Here is a 14,923-nt window from a genome sequence, read left to right as displayed (position 1 = left end):
GAATTTCTGGCCATCATGGCCTCTCCTCCCCTATTCATTAACATACCACGGCTTCCTATTCTACCTACAAACTGTCTCAAAAGTCCTGCTTCTCTCTAGCTTTCATGCTCCTGCCAGGATTTATTTAGGTAATTTGTTCACTCAAGAATCATCTATGGTTATCTATCATCAACTCTTCCCTGGATTACTGAACAGTCTAGACCCTAGGTTCTCTTTTGACCCCACTAATCTATTCTCCAATTGCATCTTGAATGATCTTTAAAAAACGATCCCCTCGCCCAAACCCTTCATTGGCTCCTCAGTTCTCAAAACAATGCCAAACTTCTATAATAGAGCATGTAACAGTTTTCATGAGCTAGCCCCTGCGTACTTCCCTGGACCTCATCCCTCCGTACCTTCCCTCCTATCCACTCATCTCCTGCCACAGACCCTGTACTTGTTACTGCCAGGGCGCCCTTTCTCCACGCCCTGCTGCTTCTCACCTCCACGTTTAACTTCTACAGGCTTTCGGACCTAAGAAGACCTGGATAACTGTTTATGAGTTAACAGGCTAAAATGGTATTCTTTTGAGTGTAGGTAAAGTAATAACAACTGTTTGTCAGCACTTTATCATTTAGAAAACATTAACTCTCATAACAATGCCATTGGGTAGGCTGCGCCATCAACCATATTTTAAGTGTAAAGAAACAAGAACAGAGAAGCTAAGTACATGCCCAAGGCAGGACTCGATTCTAGGCCTCCTGTGTGTTAGGACTGAGAATCTTCTGCCAAACAACTGCAGCTCTGTTGAAATGTTTAGAAGTGAGAGAGATCATTTATTCTGCAATAGGGCTGCAAATCATGCCTTAAATATGCAATTTAATCTTTGGACATAAAAAAGCATAAATGAATTTTTAAAAGAAAGGGTCTAATTTGAATTAATACCACAGTATTGCTTACATTTTTCATATATGAAGAAACGTCTCCAATTTTTACTATTGTATTTAACATCTCAGAAATTGATAGACATTTATTGTTGTAGTTACAAGGTTTATGCTTATTAATACAATGAACAGCTGAAAACAAACAGAACACTTATCTGCTCTTTCGACGGTTCATATGCCCTTAGAAATGCCTAGTCATAGCCATTTTCTGGGTCTTAAATACCACTAATATACTTGCTCGACACAGTCACACATAAGCAGTAATATTTCCAATTTCCTTTAACCTGATTCTATTCTAGGATTACATTCTATTTACCTTGATGTGCTGACAAAGACCAAACTCAATTCAGAACTAATTTCTCAAAGGCCAAAAAATTCCTCTCAGAGATTAATTTCCACGCATTAGGATCACCTAATGCTAGCATTCCTATAGGAATATATAGTAATTCTCATTGTCAAGGATACCACAGTTTAGAATGAAAAAGAAAATAACATTTTCCATACAAATAATAAAGTATTACTATTCCATCATGAGATTATTTAAAATATCCAAACCATTGTTTTCCGTTCATTTTTGAGACATATATCAGTAATTTAAAAACCCAAAACGATTACTTACAATACATCCTTGAAGTCTCCAAACACGTACATGTGCCTAAAGCTGTCGATGGCTATCACGGGGCAGTCCGCGGGCGTTTTCTGTATGTGCAGAAGAGGGTGTCGGAATTTGTCGCAGTCGGCGTGTAAAAAGTTTATTGTACCTTTATGAGAAAAAGAATTGGGAGAGGGAGATCAGAATTTCCTTGGTTATATTCTTATTATATATTGCAAATTCATAAAGAGTATACACTAAAAAAAAAACCCCAAATGCTTTAGAGTCACAGAGGTCACAAAGACTGTAACTGAGTATTACAACACTTCAAAGAGGTAGATTTAAGTTCTTCGGGCAGACAGCATAATTTTCTTAAAAACTGTATGACCTCAACCTGAATTCAAATACTATAGTGAATGCTTTTTTTTTTCTTACATGAATACTCCTCCACTCTGCAGACTACCCAGGTCTGGGAAGCAAGTTCCCGAAACTGCTTATGACCTGTTCTCCTGGGACTGTCTTTATTTCATCAAGGACGTCCTTCGAGTCCCTGACAGGTTGACTTTTCATCTAATTCATCCCTCTAAATATTGGCTAAGTCACTAATATGGGTATGACTCTATACAATGCCTTCAGACATGGGTATGTCTGGCTTTCTTAACTACAAAGGGAAAGCCGGTGGCGCCTCAGGTTGGTTTTGGTGCTTTGGAGAAGTCCACAGAGAACTCGACTTTCTCTCAGCCATATGCCCGGACCACCTGTCACAAAAGGACCAGGCAAGTACCAAGGAGCTAGAAGACAGTGCCTAAAACTAATGGCGTCCCCCCGTGGCCCCACTTTTCATGCAATTTGATCTTTGGGAGCTAAAACAGACACGGTGTAACAAGAAGAGTAATCGCTTCCTGTTACCTCTCTACTCATGCCTCTCACCCCCATGTTTACTCTACGTGTAAATTCTGGGGTTGTCATGGGGAAGGGAATGGGGAGAAAGAAAGAAACAAAGAGAAAAGATGAAAATAAACACCTTAATCTGTCTACCTTTTTCACTTATTAATTGTCGGGCTACTTCATTCTGGAATATTTCTAAACTTTCTGTGTCTTCTTTCATATGGAAGAGTATTAGAAAAGGCAGTCCTTCTTCTGTCAATTCCTGTGTAGAGAAGTATTCAGTGAGAATTACCAGGCACCTCCATTTGGTCCTAGCGATTTTCTAGGCAGGAACAATTATGACTCCAACCCGTGTAACATGCAACATCCCGGGGGTGGGGGGCGGGTAGCGGAGGGAAGGCCCAATGGTACAGCGAACATAAAGGGAAGAAGGTGCGCACTCCCTCCCCCTGAAGTCCCAGGCACTCAGAGGGCCCTCATGTCCTGCTCGACTGCAGGAATTGACCTGCCTTAAAGTAACCACTGTGCTGGTCTGTTAACTAGTATTGGATGAAGACACGACATTTGAAAAAGGAGTTGGCCAAAGGAGAAACTAGGCTGGCTCTTTATCAAAATGTTGATTTTAGGGTGTGGTAAACATGGTCTGCCCCACAGACTTTACAGTGGGGTAAACTCTCTTCACATAGAACACTGAAAAACTGAGTGTACCAGCAGTAAATAAATCTGATTTGCAAACTTATGTTCATTCTAAGGTGTATGCAAAAACTTATATGAGATCTACCCAAAGCTGAAGAGTGTTTGAGTCAGAGCAAATCACAAACCCCCCATTACACAGCCAGTTCTTAACCAACACACAATTTCCAACATTAACAAAACCCATCACAATATATGTGTTTGCATACCTTGTGTGTGTATATATACGCACACACACATACATACATACAGTTTTATATATAAATACATAAAACTGACTTGAAAATTATACACTGCTTTAAAATGGTATATTATTGTTATTGGAGAATAATATAAGAGAAATGTGATGAGTAGACAGATTTTCATCATTTATTCTAACAGATAGATGCTAAGTTCTGATTCATAAGGAAAAGTCTAGAAAGGGCCTAATAATAAAATTATTTCCATCAACTATCCTTTTGTGTGTCTCTCTACAATTTGGACACTGCTACCGCAGAAAACTCGAATGTCTTGTATCCTATAAAAACTGAAACTGGGGCCCATCTGATACGGGAGTTTTCTTCTGGTTCCTAGCTCCATGCTTAAGCCTATTCTATCCATATACAGAATAAATCATGAAGCTTATTGTCACATTTACCTTTCAAAAGTTGATAGTCCACAAAATTCACCATTTTAATGTGTACAATTTGGTGGGCTTTATTATATTTACAAGGTCTGCAAACATCAACACCACCTAATGACACATCATTTTCATCAGTCCAAAAAGAAGCCCGTACTCATTAGCAGTCACTCCCCATCTTTCCTCCCCTAGCCCCTGGCATTATATTGATCTTTTTCTGGAAAGATTTTATTTTTTAGATGGAGGGGAAGGGAGGGAGAAAGAGAGGGAGAGAAACATCAATGTGAGAGAAAATCAGTGGCATCTCATACACATCCCAATTGGGGACCTGCCCGCAAGCCAGGCGTGTGTCCTGACCGGGAATCAAACCGGTGATCTTTCCATTTGCAGGACAACTCCCAACCAACTGAGCCACACCAATCAGGGCATCCTGATCTTCTGCAAGCTGATTTAAGGTTTCCTGTTCTCACTTTTTATCTCTTGGGCTCACAAACTCCCCACGGTTCTGTCTCTGGGCTTCTCTGCTCTAGCCTGGCAACTTCAAATAGTTCGGCAATCTCGATCAGCACTCCTGACGCCACTGGGGCCCTTATCTGTATGCCTCAGTGTCCAGTTCCCGTTGAGAATCCAAGTCCAGATTTCCAACTGCCTGCTGACTACCTCCGTTTCAAAGTCCAACCAACCTTCAACACTCAATATTAACGCAGTCTCCTCCTCTTACTTCCCTACTTCCATTAGTACTTCTGTTTCTCTTTTAGCCTTTTTGTTTCAGGACTGAAGCCTCTTCTGGAAAGGCATCCCTGATTCTGCCCCACTTCTGCTAAAGAAATGAATTCTGTCCTCTGAACTCCCAGGACATTTCTTCAGTGCACCTCGTGTGGCATGGGGCAAGCCTTTATATTGCATTCTCTGTGCATGTGAACTACTGGACTGGTAACCCTTTAAAGACAGAGAATCTTATTTCACTTCTCTTTTGCTCACAGATTTTTATATGCAATAATGCACGATTAACCTATGATGGAATAAACGAGGACACGTGTGTTGCTGAATAAATCACTAATTGGGAAAGAAGACTCAGCAGTCACCTTTTAGAAAACTTAAGAGCTCTGAAGTTAAAAGTAAAAACAAATGTAACATTATTTTATTAGACTAAACAAAAGTATGGGTTAATAGTTTGAAAAAATCTATTTGCTGAACTAATTTATATACATTAGCATAGTAGTTGGTAATTTGTTATTCTTGGGCTTGTAAGTTTTCCTGTGCACACATCAACATATTCTTTACCAACCAGGGAATAAAAGATTCAAGAGAGGTATTATCAAGATAACCATATACAGAAGTTTCCTCATAGTTTAAAAATCAGGGGTGTCCAGCCTTTTCGTTTTCTCTGGGCCACACTGAAAGAAGAGTTGTCTTGGGCCATACATTAAATGCATTACAACACATAATTACAAACAAACCTCACGTTTTAAGTAAATTTACGATTTTGTGTTGGGCCACATTTATAGCCATCTTGGGCCATGGGTTGGATGCCTACCCCTGGGGTTTAAGTGATTTAGGGGTAGTTAGAACTCCTGTCTTACTATTTAAAATTTTCCATTCTATACCTTTAAACTGTTTTTGAAAACTATTCCTGCAAAACCTGCCAAAGCAGGTATGTAATTGTGACAAGTTACTAAATCTTTCTGAGCCTCTGAGAACTAAATGAGCTAATACAATAAAAATGTAAGCAATTTAGCCCTGGTGGTGTAGCTCAGTGGATTGAGCATGGGCCTGCGAACCAGTGGTCTCTGGTTCACTTCCCAGTCGGGGCACATGCCTGGGCTGCAGGCCAGGTGCCTGGTAGGGGGCATGGGAGAGGCAACCACACATTGATATTTCTCTCCCTCTCTTTCTCCCTCCCTTCTCCTCTAGCCAAGCATACCTGAAGCCTAGAGAACTGAGAAAAGTAGCAGAGATGTACATATGATAAATAAACTAAGAAAGAACACAACCACACTTACTTACGCTTCTGCGCCACAGCTGCAAAGGTGAGTTGTTTCACAGAGACTACATGAACTGGAAAGCCTAAAATACGTACTGATTCCTTTACAGAACTGCCAGCTTCTGACTAGATGGTGACTTGGTGGGTGTGTTTACTATGTGGTAAGTTCTTGAACTGTACATTTAAAATCTGAACTATACACTTATTATAGTTCTTTGAAGTGTATATGCATATAAAAAGCTTTTTAAAATTGAATTTAAAATGCTTTAAAAATGCATTCTTAGGCCATGGGTTTTAAAAATGGAGTGAAATAAAAAGATATATTTTTAATATAGTACAAAATACAGAGACATGTCTCATAGACATAGCCCTTTGTACTGCTCCTGGACCTCTGAGGATTTTGTGCTTCATTTTTGTGGGATTGTATGTTTGCTTTGTTTTAGGCACATGAAGTCACTTAGGTCAATTACACGATAACTGATAATTGATTTCATAACTTCATTCTCTTAGGATAGACAGGAATCATAAAGACTTTTTTATGGCAAAAGATTATCACTCTATATAATTAATTGTAACTATAATCTGCAGAGCATTGCTTCTGAAGGAAATGCCCTAAACAAGGATCTTCAACCCAGGATTGTTATCAGGATCACCTGAGAGGCATTTTCAAATTCATTTTCAAGACTGAGATGAACCACTGACATTGCAGGAAATGTAATGAGGGGTCCTGGGACAACACAGGTGAGAACCATGGGCTCATATCACAGAAATAGCTATGATGTAGGTATGTTCAACTGTACCCTTTTTTTACTACAGATAAGTAGTAAAATAGTATAAGATGAGTGGACAAAGTTTGCTTTTTCAGAAATTTGAATTAAAAATAATGACCCACTTTACATAGCTCATACCTCTCCGTTTTCAAATGTTATTTCTCGGACAAGAGGAACACATTTATCTTGAATCCAATTGTATGTCCCGTCAAAATTTGTCATAGATCCCAAGTACACCATATCTGGAGCAGAATGCTGTTACAAAAGCAGAAAAAAAATAGTAAAGAAATCTAACTTGTGCTAGCAAAAATGCATTCTTAAAGCCATCTATGAGCCCAGAAAATCTATAGGGGATACAAAAAAAGCAAAAAACATGAAACATCTGAGAAAGAGAACTGTAAATGATAAAAATCGGATAATTCTGATTATCAGGTGACTAATTATCCAACCTGTGATGCCTAAGCCTTCTGCTTTTCTGTGGACTTGTGTCAATTAACTGTTTATCAGTCTCTTCACCAATGGCAGGCAGGCAGGCATTGTGAAAACGAAGATTTAGCCAAAGAATTAAGTTAGCTATCCCTAGAGCTGAAGATAATTAGAAAAAATTTTGGAGATTTCCCATGAAAAAGCCTTGAAAAATACAAGATGCTATATAAATCTAAGGCATAGCTATCTCTACTATTAATTATTTACACATAGGCTCAAAATCACTATTTATGAAGAACTTAAATGATAAAAATAACAGCTAACACTAACTAAGCTAACTAAGCTAACAGCTAACATTAACAAACCTACTGTATCCAAGCAGTATTGTAAATACCTTATACACACTGACTTATTTAATCCTTGAAATACTGCCTAAGTAGGACTGTTATCATGGCCAGCTATACCAATGAACAAACTGAAACGAGAGAAGCTAAGAAACTATCCCAGAGTTACACACCTGGGAAAGTGGCAGATCTGACATTAAAACTCAGTCTCACTCCAGAGCTCATGCTCTTAACACTGTGAGACACCATATTGGATTCTGATGATCTACTAGTTCACACTGTGGAAGCTACTCCTGAAGACATGCACTTGCAGAAAATACAGGCAAATTCTTATCTGAATTCAAAATAGAAAGTGATCTTTCTAAGCAAAAGTCTCATTCATGTGACTACAGAAAAATTAAAAAGTTTAAAGTGTCAAAAAACTGCAGACATTAAAATAAAAATTATGAATTGGAATAATATAGACTATTTTTGTATATATGAAAAAGTACAATGACAGACTATTAATAATTCATGTATTTAATTTATATTTAAAATCACATACACTACAACATAGCAACTTACCCCTGGTGGTTTATAGATAATGCTGTCTCCACTATATCTTTCTGGTTTTGAAACGGCCCTAATAGGAAGAGAGAAGTAATACTAATACTTACTAAGAAAAGTAATAGCAGTAATATATCTGAATGAAGCAGAATTGGCTAGCTGTTTTACAATGTAGGAATTATATATCTGAAATATATGCTTGCCCATCTTGCCCTACTTATGAGACTATGCAATACCAATGAAAGCACATATTTTAAAAAATTATTAAATGAAAATTTAATACAAGGCAGATTTTTTAAGAAGGGAAGTGTTAGCTAGTTGCTTTCTGACTTGGTATTTTATAAGTTTGGATTGGCAGTTTTCACACTAAAAAACTACTATTAAAACCAGATATTACCACTACTGGGGATCAAGGTCATGGATGTGGTCACACAGACCAATCACAAAACACACTGATTTGCTTGTAAGTCAGACTCATCCATGAATTTTTAGTTTTAGTATCTCAGCCAAACTGACCCACTTTCGCTAACACACTCTCAACTAAGATACTTACCCAAAAGCAGCAAAGAAGGCACAATCATCATGCAAGATACTTGCTACTCTTTCAAAAACTCTATAGTGGTCTGAATCCTTTTGCTCAAAATATCCAATGATATTTCTTTTGCTGCGCTGTAAAATAATGTGATTATTTTACAAACATATATAGTTTTATAAACATGTTATACCATTTACCCATCTTGTTCAATTATCTCAAAATGAGGTATGATTATAAACACATATTTGGCTTTTGTCCTAGCCCAAACCTAGTCCAAAACTATTAAAGATTACATTGGATTGAAAACGATCTTAACTCTAATGTAATTATAAATATTCCTTTCTAGCATATTATTTTAAAATTTTAATAGATAACTAGTTAATCAATGATAGTCCTTTCCTAAATAAGGTGACTAATTCTAAAATATTTTTAAATGGTACATCAATTCCTAACACATGGCTGATTGTAGGTAGACTCCTCCAGGGCCTGTCACACTGCTTCACATGTAGGCATCCACAAAATGCAAAGCCCGGACCACTCTTCACCCAGACCGTTTCTCGGGGTTGTGCCTCTCTCCAGGACAGAGAGCAGGCTTACTACCAGCACTGACACGGGGGTTGCCAGAACCCAGAGCTCTCTTTTAAGACAACTCACGGCACATGCAGACACCCAAGTGGGCCCTCTATGTCACCTACATAAGACCCAGGGGTCAAAGAAACAAATGCAAACATGCTCATATTGGTGGCTGTAATGTGAGCAATAAAGTCCTTTGTCACCGACCCATAAGCCTTATGTCTTTTGACAGCATCCGTGAAAACTATAATCAGTTAACTTATTAGCTTGTAAGTAGGGTAAGAATAAATCTCAAACCTGACAATGACAATCTAAAGCCCCAAGTCAATTGTTTTTGTGTTTTTAAAGCACTGTTTAGTGTACAAACAAAAGAGTTTGCTAAGTTTATTATTGAGGGGGGCTATTTTAATTTTTTATTGTTTATGCTACTACAGTTGTCCCAACTTTTCCCCCTTTGCCCCTGTGTCCCCAGCCTGTCCCCCACTCCCACAGGCAATCCCTACACTGCTGTTCATGTTCATGGATCATGCATATGTGTTCTTTGTCTAATCCCTTTGGGGGGGCTGTTTTAGAGACCAGAAAAACACTTATCAAAGAGCTGATTAAGGGGTAATTAGATCAGACACATGGAGGGTGTCCACTAAATAAAATATGAAAACTGTGGTTGTGTAGGCCTGACGTTGACATTTATTTTTTCATAATTCAAGCTACCCTTTGACCTCAATTAATTCAAATTAGTGCAACTTTACTGTGTGCTATACACTTTATCCAAAGGTTCAGTAAAACATTAGCATTTCCCTTGAGAAATAATTGAAGAAAAATTTAACTTGCTATGTAAGTATATGTCAAATCCATTGTAATGAACTATAAGAAAATGTACAGATTCTTTGATTGTGTAAGAATTTCTTTACATTAGTTAAACAGGCAATGTTCATTTGATCCAGCAAAAGTTAACAACTTACATCAAGAGTGGAGATTTCTGTTAAATCATGAAGTTCTTGAATAGGGTCACTTTTTTGTTGCCTGATGTAATCTGCGAGTGCTTTCACCGATCGCTGACCCCTGTATTCTCTCTTCATCATCATCCCATTACGAAATAATTTGAGAGTAGGGTATTTGCTTATCCTATATCGCTGGGCTATGTCAGCTAAAAGAATGGGAAAAAAATTAACTTCACCCTTGTACTTGGTCTAGGTAAGCCCATTAGCCAAATAGTCCAAAGCCTCATAATTACTTAATGAGAACGTTTTGATTCAATAATTCTTTCTCTGTGTTAGAGAAAAAAATTAATCACGAAAAGTTTGTACTGGTAAGAGGGCCAGCTCTGGACACAGATTACCTGGTTCCAAACACAAATTTGCAGTTTACTGGCTGTGGGAACTTTTAACTTGCATCATTTGTCCGTGCCTCAGTTTCTCATCTTTAAGAAAGGATACAATTCCTACCACATAGGATTGTTTTAAGGACTAAATGAGATAATACAAACTCTAAATAAATGTTAGTAAATATTATGATATATTCCAGAAAGGAATTAGAATACACAAAACTCCAATTCTGAAAAGTCATTCAAGTTGTCCTATACTATGAGGGTCTCTTAAAGCATTTAATAAAAGAAAACTAAATTTAAATAAAAATCACTTTCTACAGCTAAAGAGTAGTATTAGATATTTTTTGCTAGAATAATTTATAATCCCAAGTGTGCAAATTTTTACAAGCTAATAAAATAAAAACTCAGAAGTATACACTAAAAAAATAATCCCTTTATTATGACCTATGGGCATATTCTGAGGTAGTGAAGATTCTTTTTGAAAAATCATTAAAATTTGTGTTTATAAATAAAATGTATGCTGATCTCATTTTTTAGGAATCACAATTACTAAGATGCCTTATGTCATGTAGGAGAATGATAACAGATGCACTGAATTTTTAGAATAAAGGTGACCTGAGAGAGCGCCAAAGTGATTTAAACAGGTGCCCTTGTTTTTCTCAACTGAGCAAAAATGAGGACAGAATTCTAAAATGGTGGCATAAAAAAAACCATGAAAATGGTCTAATCTTGCCTTCCCTTCCAGTCGTTTTAAAACAGAAGCAAAACACAAGGGACAACTGCAATAAGTCTCTGTTGAGCACCTGAGCTTTCTAGATCTGAGGAAAACTCAGTGGTAGGAACCTGGAGTGGTAGGAACAACTGTACGAGGGAGACAAGTAAGGAGCTACTGCCATAGTCCTGGCAGAAATAACAAGTGTACGTACAAAATGAAACAATGTAACTTTTTTCCACTTATGGATAGAAAAAGATAAAATAATAACTGAAAATACTGAGTGGCAGAGGTTTAATCCTCAAACATCACACAGCAGGTGTGCTACACAATGAGGTGGCCTTTAATTATTAAAAAGCAAAGACTTACCCTGGCTGGTGTGGCTCAGTGGATTGAGTGCCGGCCTGGGAATCAAAGGGACACTGTTTTGATTCCCAGTCAGGGCACAGGCCTGGGTTGCGGGCCAATTCCCTAGTAGAGGGCGCTTAAGAGGCAACCATTCTTTGATGTTTCTCTCTCTCTCTTTCTCCCTCCCTTCCCCTCTCTAAAAATAAATAAATAAAATCTTTTTAAAAAAAGCAAATACCTTAAAATTACACTGATCAATAATCTAAGACATAAAGGTGACTTTTTACATGTTTGAGTCAAAAGTCATTTTAAGATAATTACAACATAACATTTTGACAATAAAACAAAAAATGACTGAAGGGGTATAATATTTTTTTTTACTAGGTGGGTGGATGAAATGTTAAAATGGATGTCAAAAGAATTATAAATTACAGAAGGTTAACAGCTCACCGATGGAAAATTAGCACGTACTTTTGCTTCGATGGTCACTTACTTTTCCTTAATGGGCCCTGCCTGCCTGACTGCCTGCCTAAAGCCCAGCAGGGCTCCACGTGGGGAAACTGTCTCGTGACCTTGTCCCAGCATGGTCTACCCTGCTACGATCCATGGCAGACAGTACGGAGGCAAATGATTTCAACAGACAGGGATTATTGTTCTTGTGGCTCTAGGATAAGAACCACCACTGACTATATAGCTTTTTTTCATTCCCAAACCATGCCCTCCCCTGAATGAGAAAAAACAAACAAAAGGCCAACAACAAAAGAAAACCCTACACAGAAAAATTACCAAGAAAGCCTTAGATGCTTACTCAGGACTCAGGGTAAGCCTGCCCATCCAAGTTGTTTTATGTTCATAAATTCTTTACTGTAGATTTCCTCGTTCTCCTTTTTTAACTGGTTTTATTGACATATATTGGACATAACACTGTGAGTGTAGGGTGTGCAGCATGTCAGTTTAATACATTTACACACTGCAGTGCTGCAATGTCACTGTCACTGTAGCGGTAGTTGGCACCTCTACCACTTCACATAACGGACATTTATATGGTGTGAATAATTAAGATCCAGTCTCTTAGCAAGTTTGATGTTTATAATACAATATTATTGTCCAAAATTATTTTATTATTCTTAATGCCTCATTTATGCATAGCTCCCATAAAGCGTCTCAATTTACAATGTGAAAGGTTAATGTTAGCCCTAGAAAGCAGACAGGTAAGAGTAATTCTGGTATTCTTAACATGAGCTTGACTAATTCAAGGACGATTACAAAGTACTTTCCTAAAACTGCTATAGTAGGGTTTTGCACTGACGGGCAAATCGCTTATGGACGTCTTCTGCCATATGGCCTATAGCCACTGGAGGTCAGCAGAGAACCTGGTCCCACCAGGGGCAGATTGACTAGACTGCCAACACCTGAGGCCGCATGACCACCCACCACTAGGGAGAGTGATTAATTCTACTCCCAAACTCCCCAAATGAGAAGCCGGCCGAAGATGAGATAAAGTGAGAGTATGATCAACAGCTGAAGCGAGGGTAAGGTTTAATTGTGTGTATATGTAGAAATTTTAGAAAACAAAGACAATTACAAAAAAGAAAACAAAAAGCATTTGTATCCAACCACCACTGGGGAAAACCACTATTAATGTTTTGGTTATATTTTGCTAACTTTGAATAAAAATTGCTTAACTAGCAGTGACATTTCAATTGAGAAAAAAAGAAACTCTTTAGCTGAATCTTCCCTATCAGCTTTCTCATCTAATGTGAATATTTCCACTTGGTTTTTTAAATTAATTTGCTGTCCATATCTCAAAATGCAAACACTTATTACATTTATTTTACATACACGGTCTATTTTTCTGCTTTATCCAGTTCAATAGGTCGCTGGTACAGAATAGAGAGACCAGAAATAGATTCACACACATGGTCAGTTGATTGTGACACAGGTGCAAAGTCAGTGCAGAAAGGACAGTTTTTTCAACAAATAAGGTCAGAGCAGCTTGATAATTATATGTAAAAAATAAACTCCAACCCACATACAATGCCACGTATAAAAATTAACTCCAAATAGATCACAGACTGAAATGTAGAACTTTATATCAGGGGTGGCAAACTCATTTTCACCGGGGGCCACATCAACCCCGTGATTGCCTTCAAAGGGCTCAATGTAATTTCAACTCCTTAACAGTTAAGGAGTAGTTACATGTATACAGTCCTAACATTATTTTGGCCCTTTGAAAGCAACCATGAGGCTGATGTGGCCCCCGGTGAAAATGAGTTTGACACCCCTGGTGTACTATAAAACTTAGGAAGTAAAACATGGTAGAAAGTCTTTGTGATCTTGAGTGACATAAATAAATATTTCTTAGATGCAGCACCATAATCATAATCCATTTTTAAAAAGGGTAAATTGGACTTCAAAAATTAAAAACTAGAAGTACTATATGATCCAACAATTCTACTTCGGTGTATATCTCCATAAGAATTGAAAGTAGGGTCTTGAGGAGGTATTTGAGTATACTCATATTCATATCAGCATTATTCACAATAGCCAAGAGGTAGAAGTAACCCAAGCATCCATAGGCAGAGATGAAGGGATAAACAAAATGTGGTACACAGATACGATGGGGTATTACGCAGGCTTAAAATGGAGGAGAATTCTGACACACGATACAACCTGGAGGAACCCTGAAGATATTAGGTAAGTGAAATAAGCCCATCACTAAAAGGCAAGTCCTGTATAATTTCACTTACATGAAGCATTGAGAGTAGTCAAGTTCATATCAACAGAAAGTAGAATGGTGGTTGCCAAGGAATGAGGAAGGAAGAAACAGGAAGTTTAATGAGTAGTGTTTCAACTTTGCAAGATGAACTTCTGGAGACTGGTGGTACAACAATGTGGACATACTTAATGCTATTGAATTGTGTATTTTAAAATAATAAAGATGTTAAATTTATGTTCTGTGTATTTTACCACAATTGAAGACACTTAGAATAGAATGGAAGAAAATATTGGCAAATTACACATCTGAAAAAGAATTTGTATTCATAATATATGAAGAGCTCTCAAAACCCAATAAGGAAATATTATAAATTATTATAGTGTTAATAACCTAACCAGATAGGTTCAATTAAATATACTGACCATACCAAGCATTTGCAAGAATATGGACACAACTGGAATGCTCATTGCTAGTGGAAATGTAAGAGTACAAATATTTTAGAAAACAGTTTGGCAATTTCTTCAAGTTAAACATACACCTACCCTATGACCCAGGTAATTCAGACTTAGGTTTATGCTCAGGATAAATGAAAGCACATGTACAGAGTTGTACCTGAATATTCACGGCAGCTTTATTTGTAATAGCCTGAAACTGGAAAACAACCCAAATGTCTGTCAACAGGTAAACAGTTAAACAAATTGTGGTATATAACCATAGAATGGAATGTCACTCAATGAATAAGAATCAATGACACATGCCAACAATCTCAAAATAACCATGCTGAGTCAAAAAACAAATATACACACACACAGCAGAATGTATGACTGCACTTACATAAAATCCTAGAAAGTGCAAACTAATCTACAGTAACAGAAAGCAGTTCCATGTCCCCTGACGACTGATGGAGGAGAGAAGGACCACTTT

General features: G+C 37.6%; 1 protein-coding gene across 2 annotated transcripts in view; it reads right to left on the bottom strand.

Annotated features, from left to right (window-relative positions):
• ERP44 (endoplasmic reticulum protein 44) overlaps positions 1 to 14,923 on the bottom strand; it is a 64,215-nt gene that overhangs the window by 11,625 nt on the left and 37,667 nt on the right. For both annotated transcript variants that reach the window (XM_037140801.2, XM_037140802.2), the window contains 6 exons: positions 9,856 to 10,040; positions 8,339 to 8,454; positions 7,804 to 7,861; positions 6,608 to 6,724; positions 2,554 to 2,665; positions 1,543 to 1,684 (listed from right to left, as the gene is read on the bottom strand). In XM_037140801.2, coding sequence (XP_036996696.1) covers positions 1,543 to 1,684; positions 2,554 to 2,665; positions 6,608 to 6,724; positions 7,804 to 7,861; positions 8,339 to 8,454; positions 9,856 to 10,040 — 730 coding nt within the window. The remainder of the gene's footprint in view (positions 1 to 1,542; positions 1,685 to 2,553; positions 2,666 to 6,607; positions 6,725 to 7,803; positions 7,862 to 8,338; positions 8,455 to 9,855; positions 10,041 to 14,923) is intronic.

The sequence above is a fragment of the Artibeus jamaicensis genome, unplaced genomic scaffold (assembly GCF_021234435.1).
Source record: "Artibeus jamaicensis isolate MK-2021 breed Jamaican fruit bat unplaced genomic scaffold, CSHL_Jam_final scaffold_1964, whole genome shotgun sequence".
Taxonomy (NCBI): domain Eukaryota; kingdom Metazoa; phylum Chordata; class Mammalia; order Chiroptera; family Phyllostomidae; genus Artibeus; species Artibeus jamaicensis.
The sequence above is the reverse complement of the archived record's forward strand: the minus strand, read 5'-3'. Positions and strand labels throughout refer to the sequence as shown.